Source organism: Clinocottus analis, unplaced genomic scaffold, assembly GCF_023055335.1.
Source record: "Clinocottus analis isolate CAN_PGR_092001 unplaced genomic scaffold, fCliAna1.0.p SCAF_4, whole genome shotgun sequence".
Taxonomy (NCBI): domain Eukaryota; kingdom Metazoa; phylum Chordata; class Actinopteri; order Perciformes; family Cottidae; genus Clinocottus; species Clinocottus analis.
The window spans coordinates 21260210-21282054 of NW_027176153.1; the positions used below are offsets into that span (position 1 = coordinate 21260210).

A 21845-nucleotide genomic window follows, 5' to 3' on the forward strand; every position below is an offset into this window, starting at 1 on the left:
TCTGCCATCAGTTAAGAGTTAGAAAAGTCAGTTTATTAGAGTTTAACCTGACAAAAACATCACCATAGCTGTGTTTTCTTGAGTCTCATTAGGTTTTTGGTATTCAGATATCATCAGGAACTATGTCTTTGCACAATCCTCCAGGATTTGTACTGACCTGGTGCAGCACGCTCCTGTGATCTCTAATCTCATTTTAAATGTCAACTTTTGAGATTACATTGCGTTCATGAAAATCCTTCTCCATGCAGGTTTTGCTGTCTTTCACTTGCAATAACCATAACAGTACATTCGCCCCATGTCATATTAAAGACCTACAGTGGAATGATAATCCATTGTTTAGGGCCACGCTGACTTGTTATCAAACTAATCCCCCTTGTTAAGATTGCTGTAGGGGCCTAGTGTATTAATAACATCTCACCCAAACACTCGCGTTCATATTTCCTTGGCAACATTTTTATTTATGCTTTAAATGTTTTCCTGAGGTAACAATTTGAACGAGTCCGCAGATGGAAAAATAAAAGTAAACATGCTATGAATCAGAAAGTACAGGAGGGGTTTCGAGTCGAGGAAGAAGAGTTTGAATTCACTTGTATGCACTTCTTGTAGCCTAGGTGAAGTGAAGGCCAAACTTTAGGACAGTTGGCTCCCTGTGTTAAGGTTTCTGGACAAGGAAAGGTAAGGCTGTTTTTTTCGTAAAGTCACATTGCTACTGCCAGATGGGCGCCCACACCTTCAAAATAAAAGCGGACACGTTATCAGTTAGGACAATTAAAGACTCTGTAGGTAAACGTTACAACCAAACAAACATTTTAATCTGGATAACATTCTTATTTTGTTTTTTAATTTGGGTCTGCTCAAGAAATGTCGAACGGAGACGTGTTTTACTTTGAAAGGCCAGCCGGAAGTCATATTTGCCAGGTCTGCTAGCTTGTCAGTTGCCAAAGTAGTTCGCTGAGGCGGAAGGAGGAGTCCGGGACAGTCTGAGGGGGGGGACACCATGTAGTTTGTTCAATACAGACTGTGCCTAAAATATTTAGACCTCTGTTATTCCTCCCATCGTTTATTCATCTAAAGTCACGACTGTGCCGTTTAACATCCAGCCGACATCATGTTCATGCGCGGATCTAAAAAACGACGATCCAACCGCTCGGTAGGTGACTTTCTTTGGCTATTTTTTTCTTCTTTTCATAATGACTTTTACAACTTAGTAAACACTTATTTTTATTTCCTGCGCTACCATCTTCATTTAGCATACTTCAGGATGACTTTATGCTTTATGCTTTTCTCTGCGTCGACTTGAAATGAAGTTGTGTGCACTTCATGTCCGAGCAGAGCGGAACTTTGTCCACCTTTACCTGGCTTTTGTGTCGGGAGCCTCCACGTTTTTGTTTTTGTAATAGCGAGACAGTTCCACTCCCTCCCAACTCCCACAATACTTTACATTATGCTATTTTATGACACGGTGTGCCAGACAGTACATTCTTTTGGGCGCCCCATGTCCCAGTCAGGAGGCGGCAGACGACGTCATAGCTTCTTTTTCTTCTTCTTCTACCTGGGCAGGTCGGCGATGTGGTTGCTTGTAACCTGAACGTGTTTATTACCTTTGTCAGGTTTTCATTGCAACAACAATTCATGCTCTGTTAGATGATGCGCTAGCTGGAATGTTGCCCAAAACACAGCCTATGTGGTCAGGTTACTAACCAAATTAAGCTCGTTTTCGGACCAAACTAACAGCTGTGTGGCCACGAAACATCTGGTTGTGCAGCACAGTTTTTTTTGTTATCCAACTAGCACAAAAGTTGCTGTAAAGCAATTAGACTTAATGCACTAGTCTAATAGCAAACCAGACCACAATACCCTTTTCCTTTTTATGTTGAACTCAACTCTGTTTAAAGCTTAGTTAGTATTTAACAACGATGGAAGAAGTATCCAGATTTTTACTAGCCATACCAGAGCATACAAATACTCTGTTAGAAGTAAAAGTATTGGGTTCTAAATTTGACTTTAAAGTACAAAAGTATGAGCATCAAAATATGTCTAAAAGTGCTGGTAATGCAGAATGGCTCATGTCAGAAAACTGTTGCATTAATGTGTATTAATGTGTTCATTACTACATTATACTAAAATACAGTACTTGAGTAAATTGTGCTTAAACGTGACATTTTTTTCACCACTTGTATCTAATGTCAGCCGAGCTCTTGTAATGTATTCCTTTAAGTAAGAGCTTTAACGCTATTAACACTAACCCCCGTTCCCACCTGACTCATACAGTCAATACAGTCAAGTATTTATGAATACCATCAATATTTTATGCTCCAACACTCAATTACATCGGCACTTTGGAGAGTGAGTTTGGAATCATGTTACAACACAGATGTCAAAGTGTATCTCAAACACTTTTGTAAGATACTTGTATTTTCTCTGTAGTTATTTTTAAGAAGTAATAACAATAATGTGTAGATCATCAGAGCAGTGTTTTCATAGCAGTTGCACTGCAATTATGGAATATCATTTTGTTTATTAATCTGAATGAAATGAACAGTAACTCCATGGCCATCATGACAATTATTTTTTATTTTTTAATCTCTGGGACCTTGTTTAGATTCAACATCATGATCATTTTAGCTGTGATATTTATAGCCAAAATCATTTTGTCAACATCACCTATAATCATTTTAAAACCTTTTTTCTTCAATTTTAATCTGCTCAAAATGAAACCGGTCACATTAAAACATTCATCACAAATATTTCAACTGTAGTGTTTTTCTGCTGTTATATATTAAATGAACAAACTCCCCCGTGATGCACTATAGTAACATCGAACATCCTTAAAACGACTCAGATTAAAATATTCATTCCATGACTGTGGTGAAGGTGTAGAGAATGTGACTCAAGATGTTGAAACACTTGTTTCCCCAATGAATGATAAAATAGACAACTGATTAAAGAAACGGTGTTGCTGTCACATCCCTCTGGGCAACCGTCAAACAAATTGTAGCACGACAATTTTGTGTTCGTTTTATATCTTTCGTAGTGCACTTAACCTGGGATGTGCTAATTAGACATTACAACAGCCGGTATGGCTATTTTCTTTTAGGTATAAATACCCTTTTAGATTATGATCATCTGCATTGGCCTTTTCACAACGATCCCTTTGACATGCCACAGTAGAAAAAGCCCAGGTGTACATAGTAAATATGATAATCACTAAATTCCATTGAGCCGCTCTGGTTTCAGGGTCCTGTTATTCTGCATGCTGGCACGCTGTCATGGAAGAGAGCCCTCGTTAACATTATTAGTCACACCTGCGCTCTTCCTACTGTAACGAGTCCTTCTGTAGCAACACGCTATCAAGTCCCAACTCTGCGGTGTCACAGACACACACACGTTTCTGTTTGACCTGCAGAATCACACTTCTAAACTTCCAGTTGTTAAAGATTGTTGTTTTTTGAGGCGGCACAAAGTAAGAGCTACAAGAAGTGTTGTGCCACGGAGGCTTTGAGAGGGCTGGCCTGCAGGCCTGTCAGTTTGATCCTGTCCAGTGAGGAGAGCGTCTATACTCACTGTGGCGAGGCTGCAAAGGCCCCTGACCTCTGACCTCCTCCGTTAATGTTTAACCCCTCCTTCACCACAACATTGAAGAGAGGAGAGACGGCAATCATTCTCTTCTGTTCGGTTAATAATCTGAAGCGTTACAGCTCTCACCCTCCCCACCTGAGGGGCAAAACTCTCACAGCATGTTAGTGTGTCCTTAATGACATCATTTAGGTGCATCCATCCATTCTCTTGTAATAACTGTCGGTATTTGCTGGCTGAAGCGACGCAGTCGGCCTCTGATGTCAGATTACAGATTTGGCAGACTTTCAGTTTGTCCATTACCTGGTTACACGGTTACTTGGTTGCAAAGAAGATCTCAATGCAAACCGAGGCGGCGTGAGATCAAAACCCTCGTACCCACTTAGTGAAAACAAAGGCGCTGATATGAAAAGTCCGACGCCGGTCTTAAGTGTGAGCATGTGAGCCGATGTGAATTTACGCGATTCTGTTATTTACTTTACCCCACAACTCAGTTTAGAAGAAACTTCCTCCCACCGCTCCCATCACATCCTCCACTTGCAGCACAATAGACACCCCTCATTGTTGGGCCGCAAACTTGACTCGTTATCTTTTGATGAAAAACTGAGCGGAAACACACATAAAGTCTGTGTAGCCTTGACATGTAGGACACTGTCAGCATGATAAGGACTGCTTGAAGGAAATGTAAAACGAGCCGGTGAAGGCCAATGTTCAAGGCTGAAAGGTTGTTCTTTTCTGTTGACATCAAAACAGCCATTAAGGAAGTAAATTACAGGTTCCTGCTTATTTAAATCAACCTCTGTTTTTAACAAGGAGAAAACCGCAGCTGAAAGCACCCAAGATGTCCTAATGTAGTTTGATTTTGTGACCACACGCTGTGTTAATTAGAGTTGACAGGGTTTTATGCAGCTTTGGTCATGTTTCCAGATGAGACCCTCTCCTTGTTATATTGGTTCTAAAAAAGAATTGGGTTCCTACATACAGTGCAGAAGAACCAACATTATATTTGTGTTTAGTTCAGCTGTCAGGAATGTTAGGTTTATACAGATAAAGTCTCTTAGATCTCAAATGGATACTAAATAGCCTTTTCTGTTGTATTAGTTTCAGTGCTGTGTTGATCGTCTTGAACAAGCATTTCCCTGTAATATTCTTCTCTAATATCTACTCGTTTTGAGAGTATACGATTTTTTTCTGTATTTGTAATCCTTCATTTTAATCACGTCATGATTGTACTGGTACTTAACTTTGAATTACAATCCCCCTCTTCTTAATTGAGTGAGTGTTGATGATGTTGAGCCCCTCGTCGCTTTTATCTCACGCAGTTTTAGTCATGGTCGCTATGCTTGAGTTTTAATCTAATGTTGGCAGACCTCCATCTCCTCAATCGCTCCGGATCCTGAAGAACGCTAACAAGAACGTCTCCATTTCCAATCAGAAGATTAACCTCGGTGGCCAGCGGTCGGCTGAATTTACCCAAATAATTAAAATCATTGTTAAAAGATGATGAAATCATTGCTTGTGGATCTGTTTTCTGTACGCTAATGATATGAAGAAGTTAGCAACTTTCCAGCCAAGACTATTTTTTTAAATAATCTGCTGATAATTGTACATTGACAAAGCCTTTAAATAATAATGTATCACGGAGTGCAGAACATGCCCATTAAAACATGAACGTATAGCAACATGTCATTGCATGGACTCTTCCCGCATGACCCCTAAAGTGTAGTCGCTTCATGTCAGCTTCAGTTGATATTCCCATTTGTTCTCTGGGCAAACCAGTGTTAAATGTACAGGCCCCTCTGTAATGTACTCCCATGTCAAAATGACAGCTCAGGAACTCCATCAGGAAATAACAACTGAAAGGTCCAGTCACCCAGAAATCATCGGTGCGCTTCATTTGGCTCCATCGCGTCACCTTTCATACCTGACTCTGTTAACGACACTCAAAGTGAATCAGAGGGGTGATTAATAAGGCAGATCGCGGTACACACACACACACACACACACACACACACACACACACACAACACGATGAGGCATTTAGGATCGGCGTGTAAATCCTTGTGGGACATTTCTTGACGAACGAGTTCTGGATGCAGTCATAATTGCAAGTATAGCTCGAAGATTTTTTTAAACGACGCATAAAAACAATTTGATGCACAAAAGGACAAAAAGCAAAGCTTCTATTTGCTCCCAGTTAATGGTTTCACAGTGCATTAGTAAAGCCCTTACAACCCATAAAACAGCCCTCAGCTATCAGTGAGATAAGCTAAACAAACTCCGCGTTGGTTATCAAAGTAATGCATTTGTGCTTTTGTTCATACAGAACTGGGAATGGAAAACAGGCTTGATGTGAATACTGGTTAGAGCTGCTGTCCTGCTGAAGGTGTGTGTGGTTGGAAAGACAAATTAAATCACAGCTGAGCAGGTATACACAGGTAGCTAACCTTGCTGTTTCACATATCTGCATTTTATTGCTTTCTTTGTTAGACTCTGCTCGTGCCTGTGTGTATTCGGCATCTTAACATGCCAATTGTTCATGCGTTTGAGAAGAGCAAATGTAGTTTAATAGTCAGTATTGTAGAATGTGAGATGTCCGTGTCTTTTCTCAATTGTGGTTTCGATGCTATTTATTTACAGTGAAAGTTTTAAAAAACCTCAATCCAGGTAAAAATGCACAGAAACTATGCTTTTTTTAAACGAGCCGTCATGACATTGGTATGGTTGTGATGTCACAGTGATACAGTAACCAGTAAACATGCAGCTCAAGTCTGTGTAGTTGTCACACACACACACACACACACACACACACACACACACACACACACACACACACACACACACACACAGTTTAGTTTCGGGCTCCAATGACACCTCAAAGATGGCGACACAGCAGATGCAGAAGACTGGAAAACGTTGAACAATTAGAGCCGACTGGGCTTTATGAGGGGCCTTAAAGAGACAGAAAACTGTCTCATAACAGTTTTGAAAATAATGTTTTTTTGAACATTACAGCATGTAATGTAGAAACCCAAATTAGATGCATTAACCTGCAAATTAGCATTTTACATGTCTCCTTTAAGTTTTGCCCATGCAGACTATTTTCAAAACTTGCCAAAACTGCAGCAAATATGGAGTTGCCCTTGCTTTTTTTTGCTGACAGAAGTGTATATGAGGCTTTGTCCTTCTCCAAATGGAGTGGAAAACAACAGCGCCACAGAATCTGCAAAACATTATTTTCCCCTTGTTTAAGGCTTTTTTGAAAGCTATTATGTTCCTTATCTGAATCAAGGGTCTAAGGGCAAACTGTGTCGTATGTTGTACACATTTAGGATATTGGGTCATATATAAATAAACTTGACTTGAATCCTTTAAAGAAGTAGAAACATATCTAATAAATAGTTGATAAATGTTCTATGTCAAACAGTCCGCGTTGATCATAGAAGACAGGAGAGGTGCTGGAGAATAACGGCATCAGGGAAAAAGAAAGTGGAGACAAAGGGCCGGCATGGAGAGGGAAAGGGTGCAGCTCTCATCCTGTGTCTGCTTCCTTCCTCTCATCTCTAAAAAGAGGCTCACGTCTGCACATATGCTGCAGGGATTGAAACAAAAGTGAGATACGAGGTGGTCGGTTTCATTGTTGGCTGAATCAAATGCACTGCTCAGCATGTTTTGGAAAAAGACACTTTTTGAGATTTTTTCAGCCGTCTTTATACTGTATGAATCCCATCAGTTGTAAAACAACCAAAAAAGTAATATCCCATAACCTTTTGGAAACCGTGCACAAAAATCCTCCCGCGCCTATTTTAAGTCCCAGCATGCCCCATCCAAACAATTTTTTGGCATGAAACATGTAATTTTCCCATTTTTGAACCAAACTACACAGTTTTTTGACTGTAACTGTTTCATAACAGGCCAAGACTTTGTTTCATTGTGATTTGTATTGCAGATTGTGATTCTTTTGGTCCTAATCTTTCCAAAAAAGTGTCTCATTGACTGCTCAAGGAGGCATTTTTCGGGAATCTGCCTCATATAATGCTGGATGTTCATAGGTACAGTCAAACTATCTTTTAAAAAGGATTTTTTTTGCAGATATACATTTTTTTCCCAAGACTTTGCTGAACAAATACATAAAATTAACACAAGTGTTGGAATTAATTATTTGGGGTTCCTTCGATGACTCAAACACAGGGAAAAGAAGGTCTGGAGGCAACAGTGGTTCCCGAGTTTTCAACGGGTTAAACTAAGTTGAATATAACTGCAGAGAAGTTTCAGGATCTGTGATGCAAAAAAGTTAATTTACTGATAAAATTCTAGATATCAATCACTCAGTGATTTTTTTGTGTCTGAAAGGCAGCATTCCTTAATATATTGACTATATCCAGCAGAAGTTAACTGTACATTCAGCTGTAAGAAACCGTTCTTATGTGTGAATATGTTGAGCACAGAGGTGCATTCAGACTCTGTCAAACACAGCGGGATGTAACGGATGCTCCACACGCCGACCACCAGACCTCTGAGCCATTTAATGGTTTATATTCAAGCACACGCACACAGAGACATGATGATGTGGGATTTTCATAAATTGACGTCACCAAATAATGCATGGGAAATCTACACGGCCCATACTCCATCCCCTCCTCCCCAAACGCCGCTGACCTAAAGGCTGAAGAGATTGACTCTAAGTGCATTCTCTACTCGCGGCGCAAGTGGAAACACTCACCAGCTCAATATGATGTCGATGCTCCTGCGGCCTTGTCTGGCCAACCCCGTACGTGCCTGCCTCCTATACGTTGTTTTAACCTTTAACCGTCTTCGCGTCCAAAAGGTATGAGTGGTTCTCCACGGGAAAACGATGCTGAAGTGCGTTTGTGTTTTTGTTTTCAGCAGGAGGAAGAGGACCCGGACCGAGGGCAGCCCTGCACGCGCTGCGGGGACCAGTGCCCCGGCTTCCGCGTCCACGGCTGGAGGTTTGTCTTGAGCGCCGGCAGCGCCGCCCGTTAGCTTGGCAGGAAATGTTTTTCTCATTCTTCATGATCACCTTTGCAGAGTTGCACTCTCTCCCCTGTTGCTTTTGGGATATTGTGCAACTTCTTATAATAATAAGCTCCTTGTCTTTTTTTTCACTCTGTTAAACTTTAAAGATAAAACATGGTTACAACTTTATTGTCATTTTGTGCAAAGAATCAGGATGATTTTAATTGCTAACTCATTGAAAAATATGCTTTTAACAGTTTTTTATATATATATATATAAAACTATATATATACATTCTAATAAGCAAACAGGGACATTTTATCTCATTAGCTTACTGTCTAATATCGTGTTCAGCGATCATGAAAGAGCAACATTTGTCTGTTACAGACATTTTATTTGCATGTGCGGCTTTGAAAGTACATCAAAGTGTCATGGGTAGATGTATAGGAACCGACATCAGGAGTCAAACTGTGTGCACGCGTGTGCGTGTGTGTGTTTGCACATCAACCATGCTTCCATCAGAAATCAGCTTATCTTTGATCTGTGTACATATACATTAAAAGAAAACAAACATGACCCAGTCAAATCACCACATGCTATTCACAGAGCCGATCAGTCTCACTGACCTCGTGGCCGTAAAGAATCAGCGCTCCAGAGTCATGAGTGCCATTAAGCCCCGGCAATGGCAACAGAAGCAGCTGCATTTAGTTTGAGTTGTCTTCATCTTCATGGGAAAACAGAAGCTCTGCAGATCAGCGGGATTACCAATCGTCCATCCTGCAACATGTGCAGGAGCTGTTCTTGTGTGTTGTTCTTTGTTGATGCAACAGTTTGCACATCAACTGAGTGTTCATCTGGAACAAGACCAGATCTACTCATCAGGACAGATGTTTTGTAGGATGTCCATAGAGTCACTGCAACAAAAATAAGGGTTTTCAATTCTTGCAATTCATGCTTTTTCAAATTTAGGCACAAGCCTCTTGAAATGTCCGCCAACATACCTCTTACGCCTTTTTGTTCAGGAGTTGTTAACTCTCAAAAGATCCTCAATTCATTTCATTCTGTTCTGCAGGGTTTTTTTGTGCTTTCTTTTGAGCCCCCTTTTCCCTTCTCTCTCTCCTTTAGTCCGTTAGAAAATATCCAGCTGGTTGGGTCTCTTGGTAACTCTAATCCTGACAATCGCACTAATAAGATTAGGCCTCACTGCTGTGATAGTAACCCGCTGGACCACTTCATAACCTCGCTCTGTCTCTCCTACTGTCCCTCAAATTCACTGCTGCTTTGTCTTTTTCCATCGTGACACTTGTATGCATTGCATTTCGTGTTAAAAACATGTATAAATAACGATTTCTCTCTTGACTACTTACTCATATGAGCGTAAAAGAAGCAAAGAGTCAGTTTTTTGGACAGGAAGCGGTCTGATCCAGATTCTAAATTTGATTTAATGCGTTGTCTTTAGTGGCTCCAGACTCTCAGGATGTACAGTCACCAGGTTTGACACAGCGAGATGATGGAAAGGGGTAAAAAAAAAGAAAGAAAAGGAACCCAGATGAGACAATCCCAGATGGGCACTGCCTGGCGGAAGCCAGCTGTGACTTGGTGATGGAGAGAATTAAAAAAAGGCGCAGGAATGTTTACTTCATGTAACCAAAAGACTGTAATTGTATCTTTTAGCTTTTTTTTCAGTTCATTTCCCACTATTCAGGTCAAGAAGAAAGCTTCAAAGTTAGGATGTAATCCAAAACATGTGTGCTGCTCTCTACCTCTGGCTCCTCTCTGGTGGAAGTCCTGCCTCGTCCGCATCGGTCTGTGTGCAGATTCTGCGTAGCATTAACATAATGCTGTGGTTTATGGACGTTTCCCAATTCTGCTTTTTGGCTGGAGACCATTTTGGAAACGACTCCTGACAAAGAGAGATGTCTTGTTCAGACGTCTCAGAAGGAGAAAGAGGGACATGAAAGTGATTAAATGATTGAGATTTATGAGGGTCAGTTTGTAAGACCCAAGAGTCCCGTGCTAATTGCATCTTCCTTAATAACCAATTTAGAATCACACCTTCCCCGATGGACGAGATGATCCGAGTGAGCACAGACTTAGCTGCTGATGCTCGCTGAGAGGGAAGTGATCCATCTTCATCCCGAGCTTTCTCAGACAGAGCTTAAACTGAGGTGGGGGGCAGATGGTTGCTTCCGCTGCCCAGCAGCGAGTGAATTGAGTTACTTTTGACCCTCAGGTCCCCGCCACGCTTCAAACGTGTTCAAAGTAGCCGTTGCTATTAGTCTGGGTGGCCATGCGGCAATTACTCAGTCGCTAATTAGTGGCAGAAAGTTAAAGGACAAGGCCCATCTGTTCCTTAAAATCAGATCTAAGGAGGGCTGCAGTATACTTCCTGCAGTGAGGTATAGATTATTACAGCAGGGCACATGAGAGGCAGTGGATTATCTCATGGCTGCTTTTAATTACTGTGTCGACTGACCTACAACACATCTGTATACCTAAAAACACTAGTCTAGATTAGCTGTTTGAAAGTTAGCTCGGCATCATGTGAAGGCTGTGAGTTATTATTTTTAAGATTAATTATGCATTAGTTTAATCTAACCAGCAGTCCAACATTTAAAGATATTCACCTCATAATCATACAGGACAAGAAAAACTGAAAATTAAGACAATATGTTGTATTTTTTGCTCTAAGAAAATCTGAAACTGTCAAAATAGTTGCAGATTATATTTTGTGTGTCAATTTGGTAATTTATCTGTTGTAGCTATGACTTCTACGCAGCATTGCTGACCTTTGGAGTTGTTCAACTGTTACTTTTGGACATGTTTTGGGACCAAAGCAACATGACAAAAAAGAAATGAATAAAAGAAATAACACACCAAGGATGACGTATGCTGTGTCCTCACTGATGTTCATCCTCAGTGAACGACCAAAGTCAGATGAGCTGGCGTGTCGTGACTTCACTACGACTGAAAGTCATGCCGTCTGCTCGATATTTCACCACTTTATTTTCATGCATGTCCATCTTGAGCGCACGAGATGACAAATACAGCACCGCATTGCTCATCCTCTTTCATTTCTATGATTAATAACTGCATCAAAGGCAACAAAACAAACGTCCATCTGTCATGAATCAGACCCGGCAGTCTGCTCTGAGGAGAAAAGACGCGGCGAGTTTACTCTTTTTGTGGCACCGTCGGGCTTGAACCGACATGTACTCAACATCATTTAAAAGTAAAAGTCATACAAAAGAAATCACATGACTATTGTGTACCTTGAGAGTACCCCGTGAGTGTCTCTTCTGCCGTGTGTGTGTGTGTGTGTGGTTGTGTTCGTTGCCTTTTGTTTGAGCCCACTTGTCAGCGCGGAGGAGGGTGGGAGTCGGGGGCGGCGGGGACGTTGAAAAGAGCCGAGCAGACAGAGACATTACCACATGCAAAGGAGCTGCCGTGGAATAGCCCGCTCCCACCGCGAGACGCTAGTCGCCTGTGGGACGCGAACCTTTACGGAGCACGAGTCTGGATGGGACCGCGACAGAAGGGCCAAGCGGGACTAATTTGTCATGATTACAGCAGGTAATGAAGAAATCATATTTTACTGTCCGACAGGATTAGACGGACGAGAAACTCAAACAGTCATTAAGTTGAGAAATGGAGGTAGAGTGAGGGATGTGTGTGTGTGTTTAGAAGATGATTCTCTCAGATTAGGTATTGTTTTGTACACACATCTGTGTGGATTTAATGTGCAGCACATGACTTCATGTACAGTTGGTGTTGTTACTCACACAGCTTAACTGGAGGATCATATGGTGTCTTCACGGAGACGTCATTTTATATGGATATTGTTCACCCGTTTGAAAGTGCAGGCTAATATATATATTACTGGACAAACTCGGGTCATTTTGGGATCCAAGGGAGGATTTAACAAGCCCTAATCTCTGTGTTCAACAAATGAAAACGATTTGAAATCCCTTCAGCTAAAGCTAATTAAAGCTGGTGGATTTCCACAAAGTTCAGATGAGTTTATTTCTGTCAATATTTACTTTGAATGCATTTACTTGAATGCACTTCTGTTGGGGGGACGCCGTCCTCTCCTCCATGTCCTCGACCACCCTGCGTTATTATCAAGCGTTATTCAGTTTATGTCAGATTGCTTTAGTGGATTATCGCTCATTGCTAACAACAATCACAGCAGCAGCTGTACCAGCAGATCTAGAGGCAGATTGTTCATGAATGCCCAAAGCAGCATCCGCTGTGTCCCTTGGTTACAAACACACACACACACACACACACACACACACACACACACACACACAGTGCGGTGTGTGTTTCCTGCTTTCACACACCACTGGTCTGATTTTGACGAGGGGTTGCGACTCACAATTATTTCCATTCAATTAATCTGACTTGTTATTTTCTCAACTACCGGTTTAGTCTCTGAAATGTTTAAATGTGTTTAGATCACTTTTGTTTTGATTGACAAATAATCCACAACCCAGAGAGAGATGTTTAAGAGGCGGGACGAGTAAACGCCTGTTTTAAAAACAACTGAAACAAGTTGCAGATTTCTGTCAATCGACTTATTATTTACAGCTTCTAGCTTTTTCAGCAGTTTAATGAATGAGATGTTTTACAACTACCCGCCTGTTCTAGGCTATACATTTTCTTGATGACTATATATATATATATGATTGGATTTTGCCTCCTTATTAAGTTGTTTTGACCTATCAGCAAGCAAATGTAGCCAGAAGGGACAAAACCTCGCTGTATTACATCAGAGGCTTGTGAGTCAAATAATTGAACACGGCCAGGCTCAGCACACCAGCGCCTGGTGTGCTGAGTGTGTAAATGATCTGCTTTAAAGTTTACTGAACTCATTATTAAACTACCACTTGCTAAGAAAAAACTGATTGAAATGGTTCTGACAAGCATTGTCTGTGTCATACTAGAACTATATTGCCTCTATATATATATTTTAAAGTGCTGGAGATGTCCAGCATTCTGTCTGTTGTAGTAGTAGTAATATTAATAGTAGTAGTAGTAGTGGTGGAAATAGTAGTAGTATATTTAAATGTGTCGGCGTGTGTACAAACCAATCTTTTAGTCAAACTCTGCCCTCATGGAGAGCAGCCTGCACGAAGAGAGACTTGGTTTTGAGACTCCCTTGCCTGCTTTCACCCAAAATTCATTCAAATTGGACTCCCTGGTGATTCTGTGCTTTCATCCTGTGGAGGCTGGTGGGGTGGAGGAGGGTGGAGACGGGTGGAGACGGGTTAATACAGGGTGGGACTCGGTGCATCTGCCATCTGTGTGCCATCGTGCCAGCGTCCGGCTGTGTCCTCCTACCCACTTACACAGGCATGTGCATCACAACTCGGCTCTCCCCCTCTGCTCACACACACACACACAAACGCACACACAAACGCGCACACAGCTGGGGGTCAGATTCCTGCCAGCTTGGCTCAGCCTAAGCCGACTTGCCGTGTTTACAATTATTTATATAGATTCTACCTGCTCTGTGATCGTGAGCTTGTACAGTTTTCAAGCAGTTGTGTGTGTGTGTGTGTGTGTGTGTGTGTGTGTGAGAGCTTTTTGAGCTTTTTGGCTGAGTGGGGGGTTGGGTGCAGGAATAAAGCAGCTTTGTGTCTTGTGAACTTGAGCCACAAGTGCCAGCTGGCAGCGTGTTACGCAATCACAACAGAGACGCACACACACACACACACACACGCAGTACACGCTGCTTGTGGCCACGTCGTCGCCATCGTCGCCGCACACATGACACCCACACCTCACGGGCACCCCGGGGCGCTTCACTCTGACTCCACCGGCCCCTCGAACAGGCGCACCCACCTGCAGACTGATTGTATGGATGAGAGAGGACTCGATGGGGGTGTAACATGAGGCCGAGGGAGATTATTGCTCCCGTCTTCACCTCCCTCGCTTAACTGCCGCGGGATTGACAGCCAGGCTTATGTCACAGCGACCTCATTCGCTGCTTGTTTTGGTCGTGGCGTGTTTGGGACGTGAGACCCTCAAACATCTGAGATGAGATTTGTGAAATTGTGAAAATGCATGATCACTTCATACTATTCATACGCAAAAAAAAACTATTTCTAGTTCAGATGCTTCGGTGACATTTTTGAGTTTTAACCTTTTGGAGACCGTGAGCGAAAATCCTCCCGCGCCAATTTGAAGTCCCAGCATGCCCCATTCAGACAATCTTTTGGCATAAAATATGGGATTTTTCCATTTTTGAACTGAACGACACCGTTTTTTGACTGAAACTCCTTCGTAACAGGACAGGGCTTTGTTTTATTGTGATTTTTGTTGCATATTCTGATTCTTTAGGTCCTAATTTTTCCAAAAATGGGTCTTATTGACCGCTCGAGGAGGCTTTTTTGGGGGAATCTGGCTCATATCATGTTGGATGTTCATAGTTACAATCAAATTATCTTTTAAAAGTGATTTCTTTTGCAGATATACATTTTTTCCCAAGACTTTGCTAAACAAATACATACAATAAACACAAGTATTGGACTTAATTTGGGGTTCCTACAACGACTCAAACATTTGGTTGCACAGTTTTCAACAGGTTAAATGATCTGAATATGATGCTTTTATGAAAAGGTGTGACAACAACTATGCTATTAGTCATTTTTGACTGCAGAGAGTCTCGTTGAGTCAACCGCAAGAATGTGTGTGGGCTGGTTTGCAACATAATGTCTCCAACGCAAAGTGTGTTAATAAATAATATGGTTACAAAGGGGGAGTGCCCACGTGAGAGTTATTATATGAGAGTCATTACTTTTAGAGCCGTGCTGTTTGGGTTTGTTTTAAGAGCTGGCCTAATTTATCTGACCTTTATGTTTTTCTTCCTCTGGCTTAATTGTGGGTTAAAATATATTGTCTTTTGTTCTTTCTGCTTCGTCGAAAGCATCTGGAGGACAGGGGCCGACGTAATCCTGAAGTCGGGTTCACGTTTTAACACGATGCTTTGCACCTGAAGCACCAGGAAAAAACCCAGCTGAAAATATTTGACATGATCAGCTTTGGCTTGTGTTGTAAATCAGTAACACACACACACACACACACACACAAAAAAGAAAAAGTCCCCCGGGATGAAGCTCAAAGCGGTCTTTGTCTCCACAGGAAGATCTGTGTTCACTGCAAGTGTGTGCGAGAGGAGCATGCCGTGCGCTCGGTGCCGGGCCAGCTGGAAAAGATGATGACGAAGCTGGTATCAGACTTCCAGAGGCACTCCATCTCCGACGATGACTCGGGCTGCGCCTCCGAGGAGTACGCGTGGGTCCCGCCTGGGCTCAAGCCCGAACAGGTAACAACCCTCCATGCAGCCGAACACACAAAACGCTGCACTGTGTAAGCGTGATGGACATGTTCACGCATACACAATACAATTAGAGAACCATGTAGGGAAAAAAAAACATGTTTTATGACTGCAATTGAATAAATTGCTCTCTGAATGAATGATTGTGTCTCTGTGCTCTGTCATTGAAGCTCTTTATGTGAACACACTTGTCTGCTCGTACAGGTATACCAGTACTTCAGCTGCTTGCCAGAGGACAGGGTGCCATATGTGAACAGTTCGGGGGAGCGATACCGAATCAAACAACTGCTGCACCAGCTTCCAGCCCACGACAGCGAGGTATAACACAGCTGTCACTTTGCTTCTCTCCAGGTGTATGGCTCAGTACATGCAATCACTCCGTCTAGCAAGTTTGCTGAATCACAATACAATAATACATTATTATTATTGATTCTGGGAAAAGTTTTTTGAACGTCCACATCAATGCTGTTCAATAAAAAGGTTTATTTAAGGTTTCTTTAAATTTTCAAACATTGATTTTATTTTTCTTTTAATGGAGAAAAGTAAAAACAAAAGCATTCTGCTGATATTGGGTGTTATAATACCACTATTTTACCTTTTTAAAAATGTAATTTGCATGGGTTTTTGGTGATTTATGAAAGAAATTGTTTCATATCATCAGGATCAGTTTTGCCTTTCTGTTCCCCGAGTTTAAACAGAAACTGGTGACTATCATTCTGTTGAAGGCTCCATTTGGTCAGAATAATTTACCATTACACAATAAATCCAAAGCATTCTTTTGGATTATTCACAACCTCAGTGTCTCACTTAAAATCCAGTTTCTACTAAGGCATTTATACAAAAATAAGTTCTAAAGTACAGCTATTAAATGAACATATAAAGACTGTAACAGAAGGACTTTCTTCATCTCACAGAACCTCAGAAGTAAAGGATGTTTAGAAATAATTTCACCCAGTATGTCAACAAGAATATCTGTGTTCCCCGTAGTCGCAGTACTGTAACACTCTGGACGAGGAGGAGAAGAAGGAGCTGCGTTTGTTCAGTCAGCAGAGGAAAAGAGAAAACCTGGGCAGAGGCGTCGTCAGACTCTTCCCAGTAACGATGACGGGAGCCATCTGCCAACAGGTACAGCAACATTTCTATTTATGTCGAGTAAATGTAACAGATTCCCTCGTGAGACAAAGCTCAGACACAACAGCACCCTAATTCTGCATCTTTTCTGTGAATGTCCAGTCAGTGTTGATGGTAAACTAAACCAATTCACTGATCCTCTCTCTCTTGCTTCCAACACACACACACACACACACACACACACACACTTGCACTACGTCTGTAGTTCTTCAGTTCAAATACTGGCGTTAGATGCAAGAAGAACAACAGATTTTGCAGCTGCAAACTCTGCTTTCCAAGTTAATATGGCACTCACAGAATAATTTATTGCTCCCATCGACTGCATTTACCGTCAACGCCGATTGAACATTCACATAAAAGGTGCCAAATTGTCCCTTTTAATGCATGCAAGCGAAAGCTCATTAAAAACCCATCGGAGCCGCGCTGGAGAAGAACCTCTTTTTATAGAACCGGAGAAGGTTCAGGTGCAAGTAGGTGCAGGCATAGCTCAGGGCCCAAAAGCACACTGTGATTTAATGATTACAGGGCTGCAGAGGCAACCTGCAACATTCACCATTTGTTAAAGGATATGCCCTCTAACTTTTTCCCCACCGCACCGCAGCCCCCCCGTTCCAACCAAATCTGTTTTGTTTTCCAGTGCGAGAGGCAGATCTGCGGCGGGGACATCGCGGTGTTTGCCAGCCGGGCCGGACAGAGCGGCTGTTGGCACCCTCAGTGTTTCCAGTGTGCCACCTGCAGCGAGCTGCTGGTCGATCTCATCTACTTCTTCCAGGACGGACAGATCTACTGCGGCCGGCACCACGCCGAGAGGCTCAAGCCGCGCTGCCAGGCCTGCGACGAGGTGAAACTCCACAACCTGTCTGAGAAACTTTCATCAGCGGCAGGGTTTATGCAGCAGGTTTTTAAAAGTGAAGCGTAGTGGGAGTCAGATAGCAAGATGGTCCAAGATTAGTTGTACTAAGTTTTCATTGTGCACTGAAGGCAACGTTTTATCCTAAAAGGCTTTGTGAGAGAGCTGCATAAGAGATGGGGCTTTTTATTTAAATGTAGCCTCTGCAGAAAGATCCTTTAATGTTTCCCCAAATTAATCATGGGGCCCTGTCTGGTATTGTACTATGTCTGTATCTAATCATGTCCCTGATCAGTGAAGAGTGGAGGGGTATTTGCAGATGTTTCTGGTTGTTTTAAATGACTTCAGTGTGACTTAAGAGATTAGTTGACTAATGGATCTGCCTCAACTGACCTACAAGAGTTCTTTAAAACCCAGAGGATGAGTAAGCCTGCAACAGGGCGGCGCCCACAGCATCTTTTTTTTCTTCTTCTCCTATCTTAATAACCCCAGATCCTAATTTGTTTACTTCTGTACCCGTGAAGTCATCCCCGCTGTGCTGAGCGACCTCTCTGTCTTACCATTGTGTCTCGATCCTAGATTATTCTGGCAGACGAATGCACGGAGGCAGAAGGAAGATACTGGCACATGAAGCACTTCTGCTGTTTTGAGTGCGAGGCCTCGCTGGGCGGTCAGCGCTACATCATGAGAGAGAGTCGACCGTACTGCTGCTCCTGCTACGAGTCGCTGTACGCAGAGTACTGCGATACCTGCGGAGAACACATAGGTACTGAATCACTCATATAGTGGGTTTCCATTCAGCTAAAATCCATTACCAAGCAGATGTTTTACACTATTTATCTGGTAACACTTGGTTTAAGGTAGCCTGTTTAGCATTTATAGGCATTGAACAAAATATTGAATTGTTTTAAAGACACTTTTATGTAGTGTATTTTTTTTAAAGTACAGTATTTGTCTACAATTGTCTTTTGAAGACATATTACAACTGTGTTTTATTATTTTGTCTGTCATTCATAATCTGTTTATCCATCAACATTTATTTCATTGCCCAGAAACGGGGTTAAATCTGTTTTCAGATTATAAACAAAGAAAACACTACTGATATGTGCACATACTAGAAGATAAAGATTTTCAAACGACTCGTGTGACCATGAAATAATTTCCGCTCAGGTATCGATCAGGGTCAGATGACGTACGAGGGTCAGCACTGGCACGCCGTGGAGTCTTGTTTCTGCTGCGCCCGCTGCCAGCTGCCTCTACTGGGGCGTCCCTTCCTCCCTCGGGCGGGGCTCATCTACTGCTCCAGGCCCTGCTCGCTCGGCGAGGACCCCAACAACTCCGACTCCTGTGACTCGGCGCTGCAGAGCAAACCGCCTCAACACAGACGCGGCGAGACGGCGGAGAAACACCAGCGGCCCCAGTGCGGCTCTCCGCTGCAGCCACTAGAGGGCACCATCTCTCCTATAACTCCTGCGAAAGACTGCATTCACACTGCAGTGGAAAACAGAGGTGATGATGCGTACACTGGTGTCACACTTTGGTCACACTGCCAAGAAGATGACCCTCCGAGTATCTTTTAAAGACTGTTCTCACACATTTGACTTGCTCTGCTCCTCTCAGGCGTCCACTGCACTGCTCCAGTGCAGAACGGACTTCCTTCACCGAGTGGACATCCTCATCCAAGAGGCTCCTACTCGCCTCTTCCACACATCCATCTAGGAAACGGCTTCGGTCCATCTTGGCCCAGCGACCTCCCGCATTACAGTTTACTGCCGGGGGACTCTGGCGTCAAACGCTCGGTCGCAGATATTCAGTTCAAGGGAGAGTTAAATGGAAATACTGGACTGACTGGCCTTAATTCAAGGGGAACCTCAACTAAAGACTGTAGGAACTGGGTGGAAAGGACAAATCAAGTAATGCAAGGTATCAGAAATCACTGACGCTTTATACAATTACAGAACAATGATACTTTGTTTGTATTATCTCATCTCGCTCTCTGTTAACTGCATGTGCCCCTCTGGTTTTTCTCTCTGCAGTGTTTCCTCCACAGAAAAACTCCCACCTGATTTCACCCGACTCGCCTCCCAACAACCCATCCATCCTCCCACCTCCTCTGCCCCTCAAGTCTCGCGACTTACTGCCCCCGGACTCACCCCAACCGAACCTCCCCCAGCTAGTGGACAGACCGTGCGATTCTCCGCCCCCGCTGTCTCGCAGCGGCACAGCTCGGGTCAGCTTCAGAGAACCGATCAGCAGCAGCTACTCTGTCGAGGAAAACGAGGATGAAGATGAGAATGAGCCGGAGCTGCCAGAGGGGATGGAGAACCCGCAGGAGGAAGATGAGATGGAGGGAGGTTTCGGAAGCAGGTTGCATCTACAGAAGGGCATCCCGCCGCAGATGGATCTTCTGGGTAAGAAAAGGCCTTCAAAGAGATGAAATACTAATTGATATAGAATTCTTTTTTTCTCATAATTTATATATTCCCCCCCCAGATGGATCCTCTTACCACCAGCGGAGTCTGCGACGAGGGTGGAGCCGTTGCCGCTTCCCTTCCGACCCCGCTCTCCACCCGGGAGCGGAGAGGCGCCCGCGACGCTCGCGGTCCGACCGGCCTCGGCTGGACGCCCTGGAGTGGAGGGGCGAGAAGGAGAGGGACAAGCGGGGATCCGCCGTCGCCTGCTCGCTGACCCTCCAGCCGGGCCAGTGCAAACACGAAGACTCTTGCTCCACGTGCTCCTCTTCCTCGGACTCGGAGGAAGAGGGCTTCTTCCTGGGACAGCCCATACCTCTGCCCCCGCAGCTCCGAAAGCCGCCGACCGGAGAGGGCAAAGACAGAGAGGGAGACGAGGACATGGAGATGCAGAGGGACAGAGGACTGAGAGGCAGCCTCAGGCGGAGAGGAGCTCCCAGCATCGGTGCAAAGGACAAAGATAAAAATTGTGCTATTTCCTAACCCCTGAGGTCAAAACTAACTTCCTAAATTATGGTGCACAAGAAGAACTAATGACCCTTCATTACTCTGGTAATTAGTTTTATGGCGGTGACGTAGAGATAAATCCAACACACGTGCAGACTTTTCCACATCGTTCCATACTTACTACTCGGCTAAAGAAAGCACAATAAACCTTAGAAAGGTCACGAACTTTAACTTCACCGTTTTTCCGTTTGTTTGACTTTTTGAGATGTTACATTGTAGAAAATGTGAGCGCATGAATCATGTGAGAAGTGATGAATGTGGAGTGATTATTGTTAAGATTATATTGCAAGATCCAAGAGAGCACTCACTCCTGCGTTGCAGTTTATTATCAGTGAAATGTTACTACTTTTCATATGCAAACTTACAGTAGCACACACGACCACGAACCGACGGCTCATTCCTCTGTCGTGGTTTGTAAAATAAAACATGAAATATATCTTATTTTTTGTAACCCTACTGTAACCATTCTCTGTGCTCTTATGTGCAATTTGTATATGGCTGTAATATATTACAGTTATGAATAATAAATGGCCAAATTATTATGGGATGGATCTGTGGTAGTTTTATGAGCGGTTATTTGTTATGTGTGTCCAAATAATACTGCAAGGTTTCAAAAACACTTATTTTTGTTTTATATATTTTGGTGTAGGTCGCTGTTCTTTCTCGTTTCATCTTGGGTAAAAGGCAGAGATAATAATTTCTGTTTCTCAGATTGTGTTAGACAATTTTATGTTGATATTAAATTTGTCTTAAAGTGTTTGCCTGGCTGTGAACTTTATTCCGCACTTCACGCATACCTAAACATTCAACACAGACCTTTGAACAGCTTGTCAGCAGATGCAGATGAGCTATGACTCCTTATCATGTAGCCAGCAGCACAAAACAATGGCAGCGTCATGTGACCAAAATGAGGCCAGATTGCTTCCTTGTAGGAGAGTGATTGGACCAATCGGGCGAGAGGGGGGGGCGGGCTTAGGAGGAGCACACATGA

General features: G+C 43.0%; 1 protein-coding gene across 2 annotated transcripts; it reads left to right on the forward strand.

Moving 5' to 3' along the window:
* The first annotated feature begins 969 nt into the window (after nt 1-969).
* On the forward strand, nt 970-21611 carry prickle3 (prickle homolog 3). Of its 2 annotated transcripts, XM_068597550.1 has the most exons (11): nt 970-1150; nt 8464-8546; nt 15700-15883; nt 16100-16213; nt 16883-17020; nt 17664-17867; nt 18456-18642; nt 19047-19385; nt 19497-19799; nt 19913-20287; nt 20370-21611. In XM_068597550.1, exons 1-11 carry the CDS (start codon nt 1109-1111, stop codon nt 20828-20830), a joined length of 2430 nt encoding a protein of 809 aa, XP_068453651.1. In that variant the 5' UTR covers nt 970-1108; the 3' UTR covers nt 20831-21611. The 2 variants fall into 2 exon arrangements, with proteins under 2 accessions (XP_068453651.1, XP_068453652.1); XM_068597551.1 differs by lacking the exons at nt 970-1150; nt 8464-8546 and adding an exon at nt 12015-12126.
* Nucleotides 21612-21845: the final 234 nt, after the last annotated feature.

Bases quoted from the DNA above. Each gene is read 5' to 3' on its own strand.
- prickle3 (XM_068597550.1), top strand. From the start codon at position 1,109: ATGTTCATGCGCGGATCTAAAAAACGACGATCCAACCGCTCG. The intron at 8,547-15,699 runs GTTTGTCTTGAG...TTGTCTCCACAG, and splicing joins TTCCGCGTCCACGGCTGGAG to GAAGATCTGTGTTCACTGCA. The intron at 18,643-19,046 runs GTACTGAATCAC...ATTTCCGCTCAG, and splicing joins TACCTGCGGAGAACACATAG to GTATCGATCAGGGTCAGATG.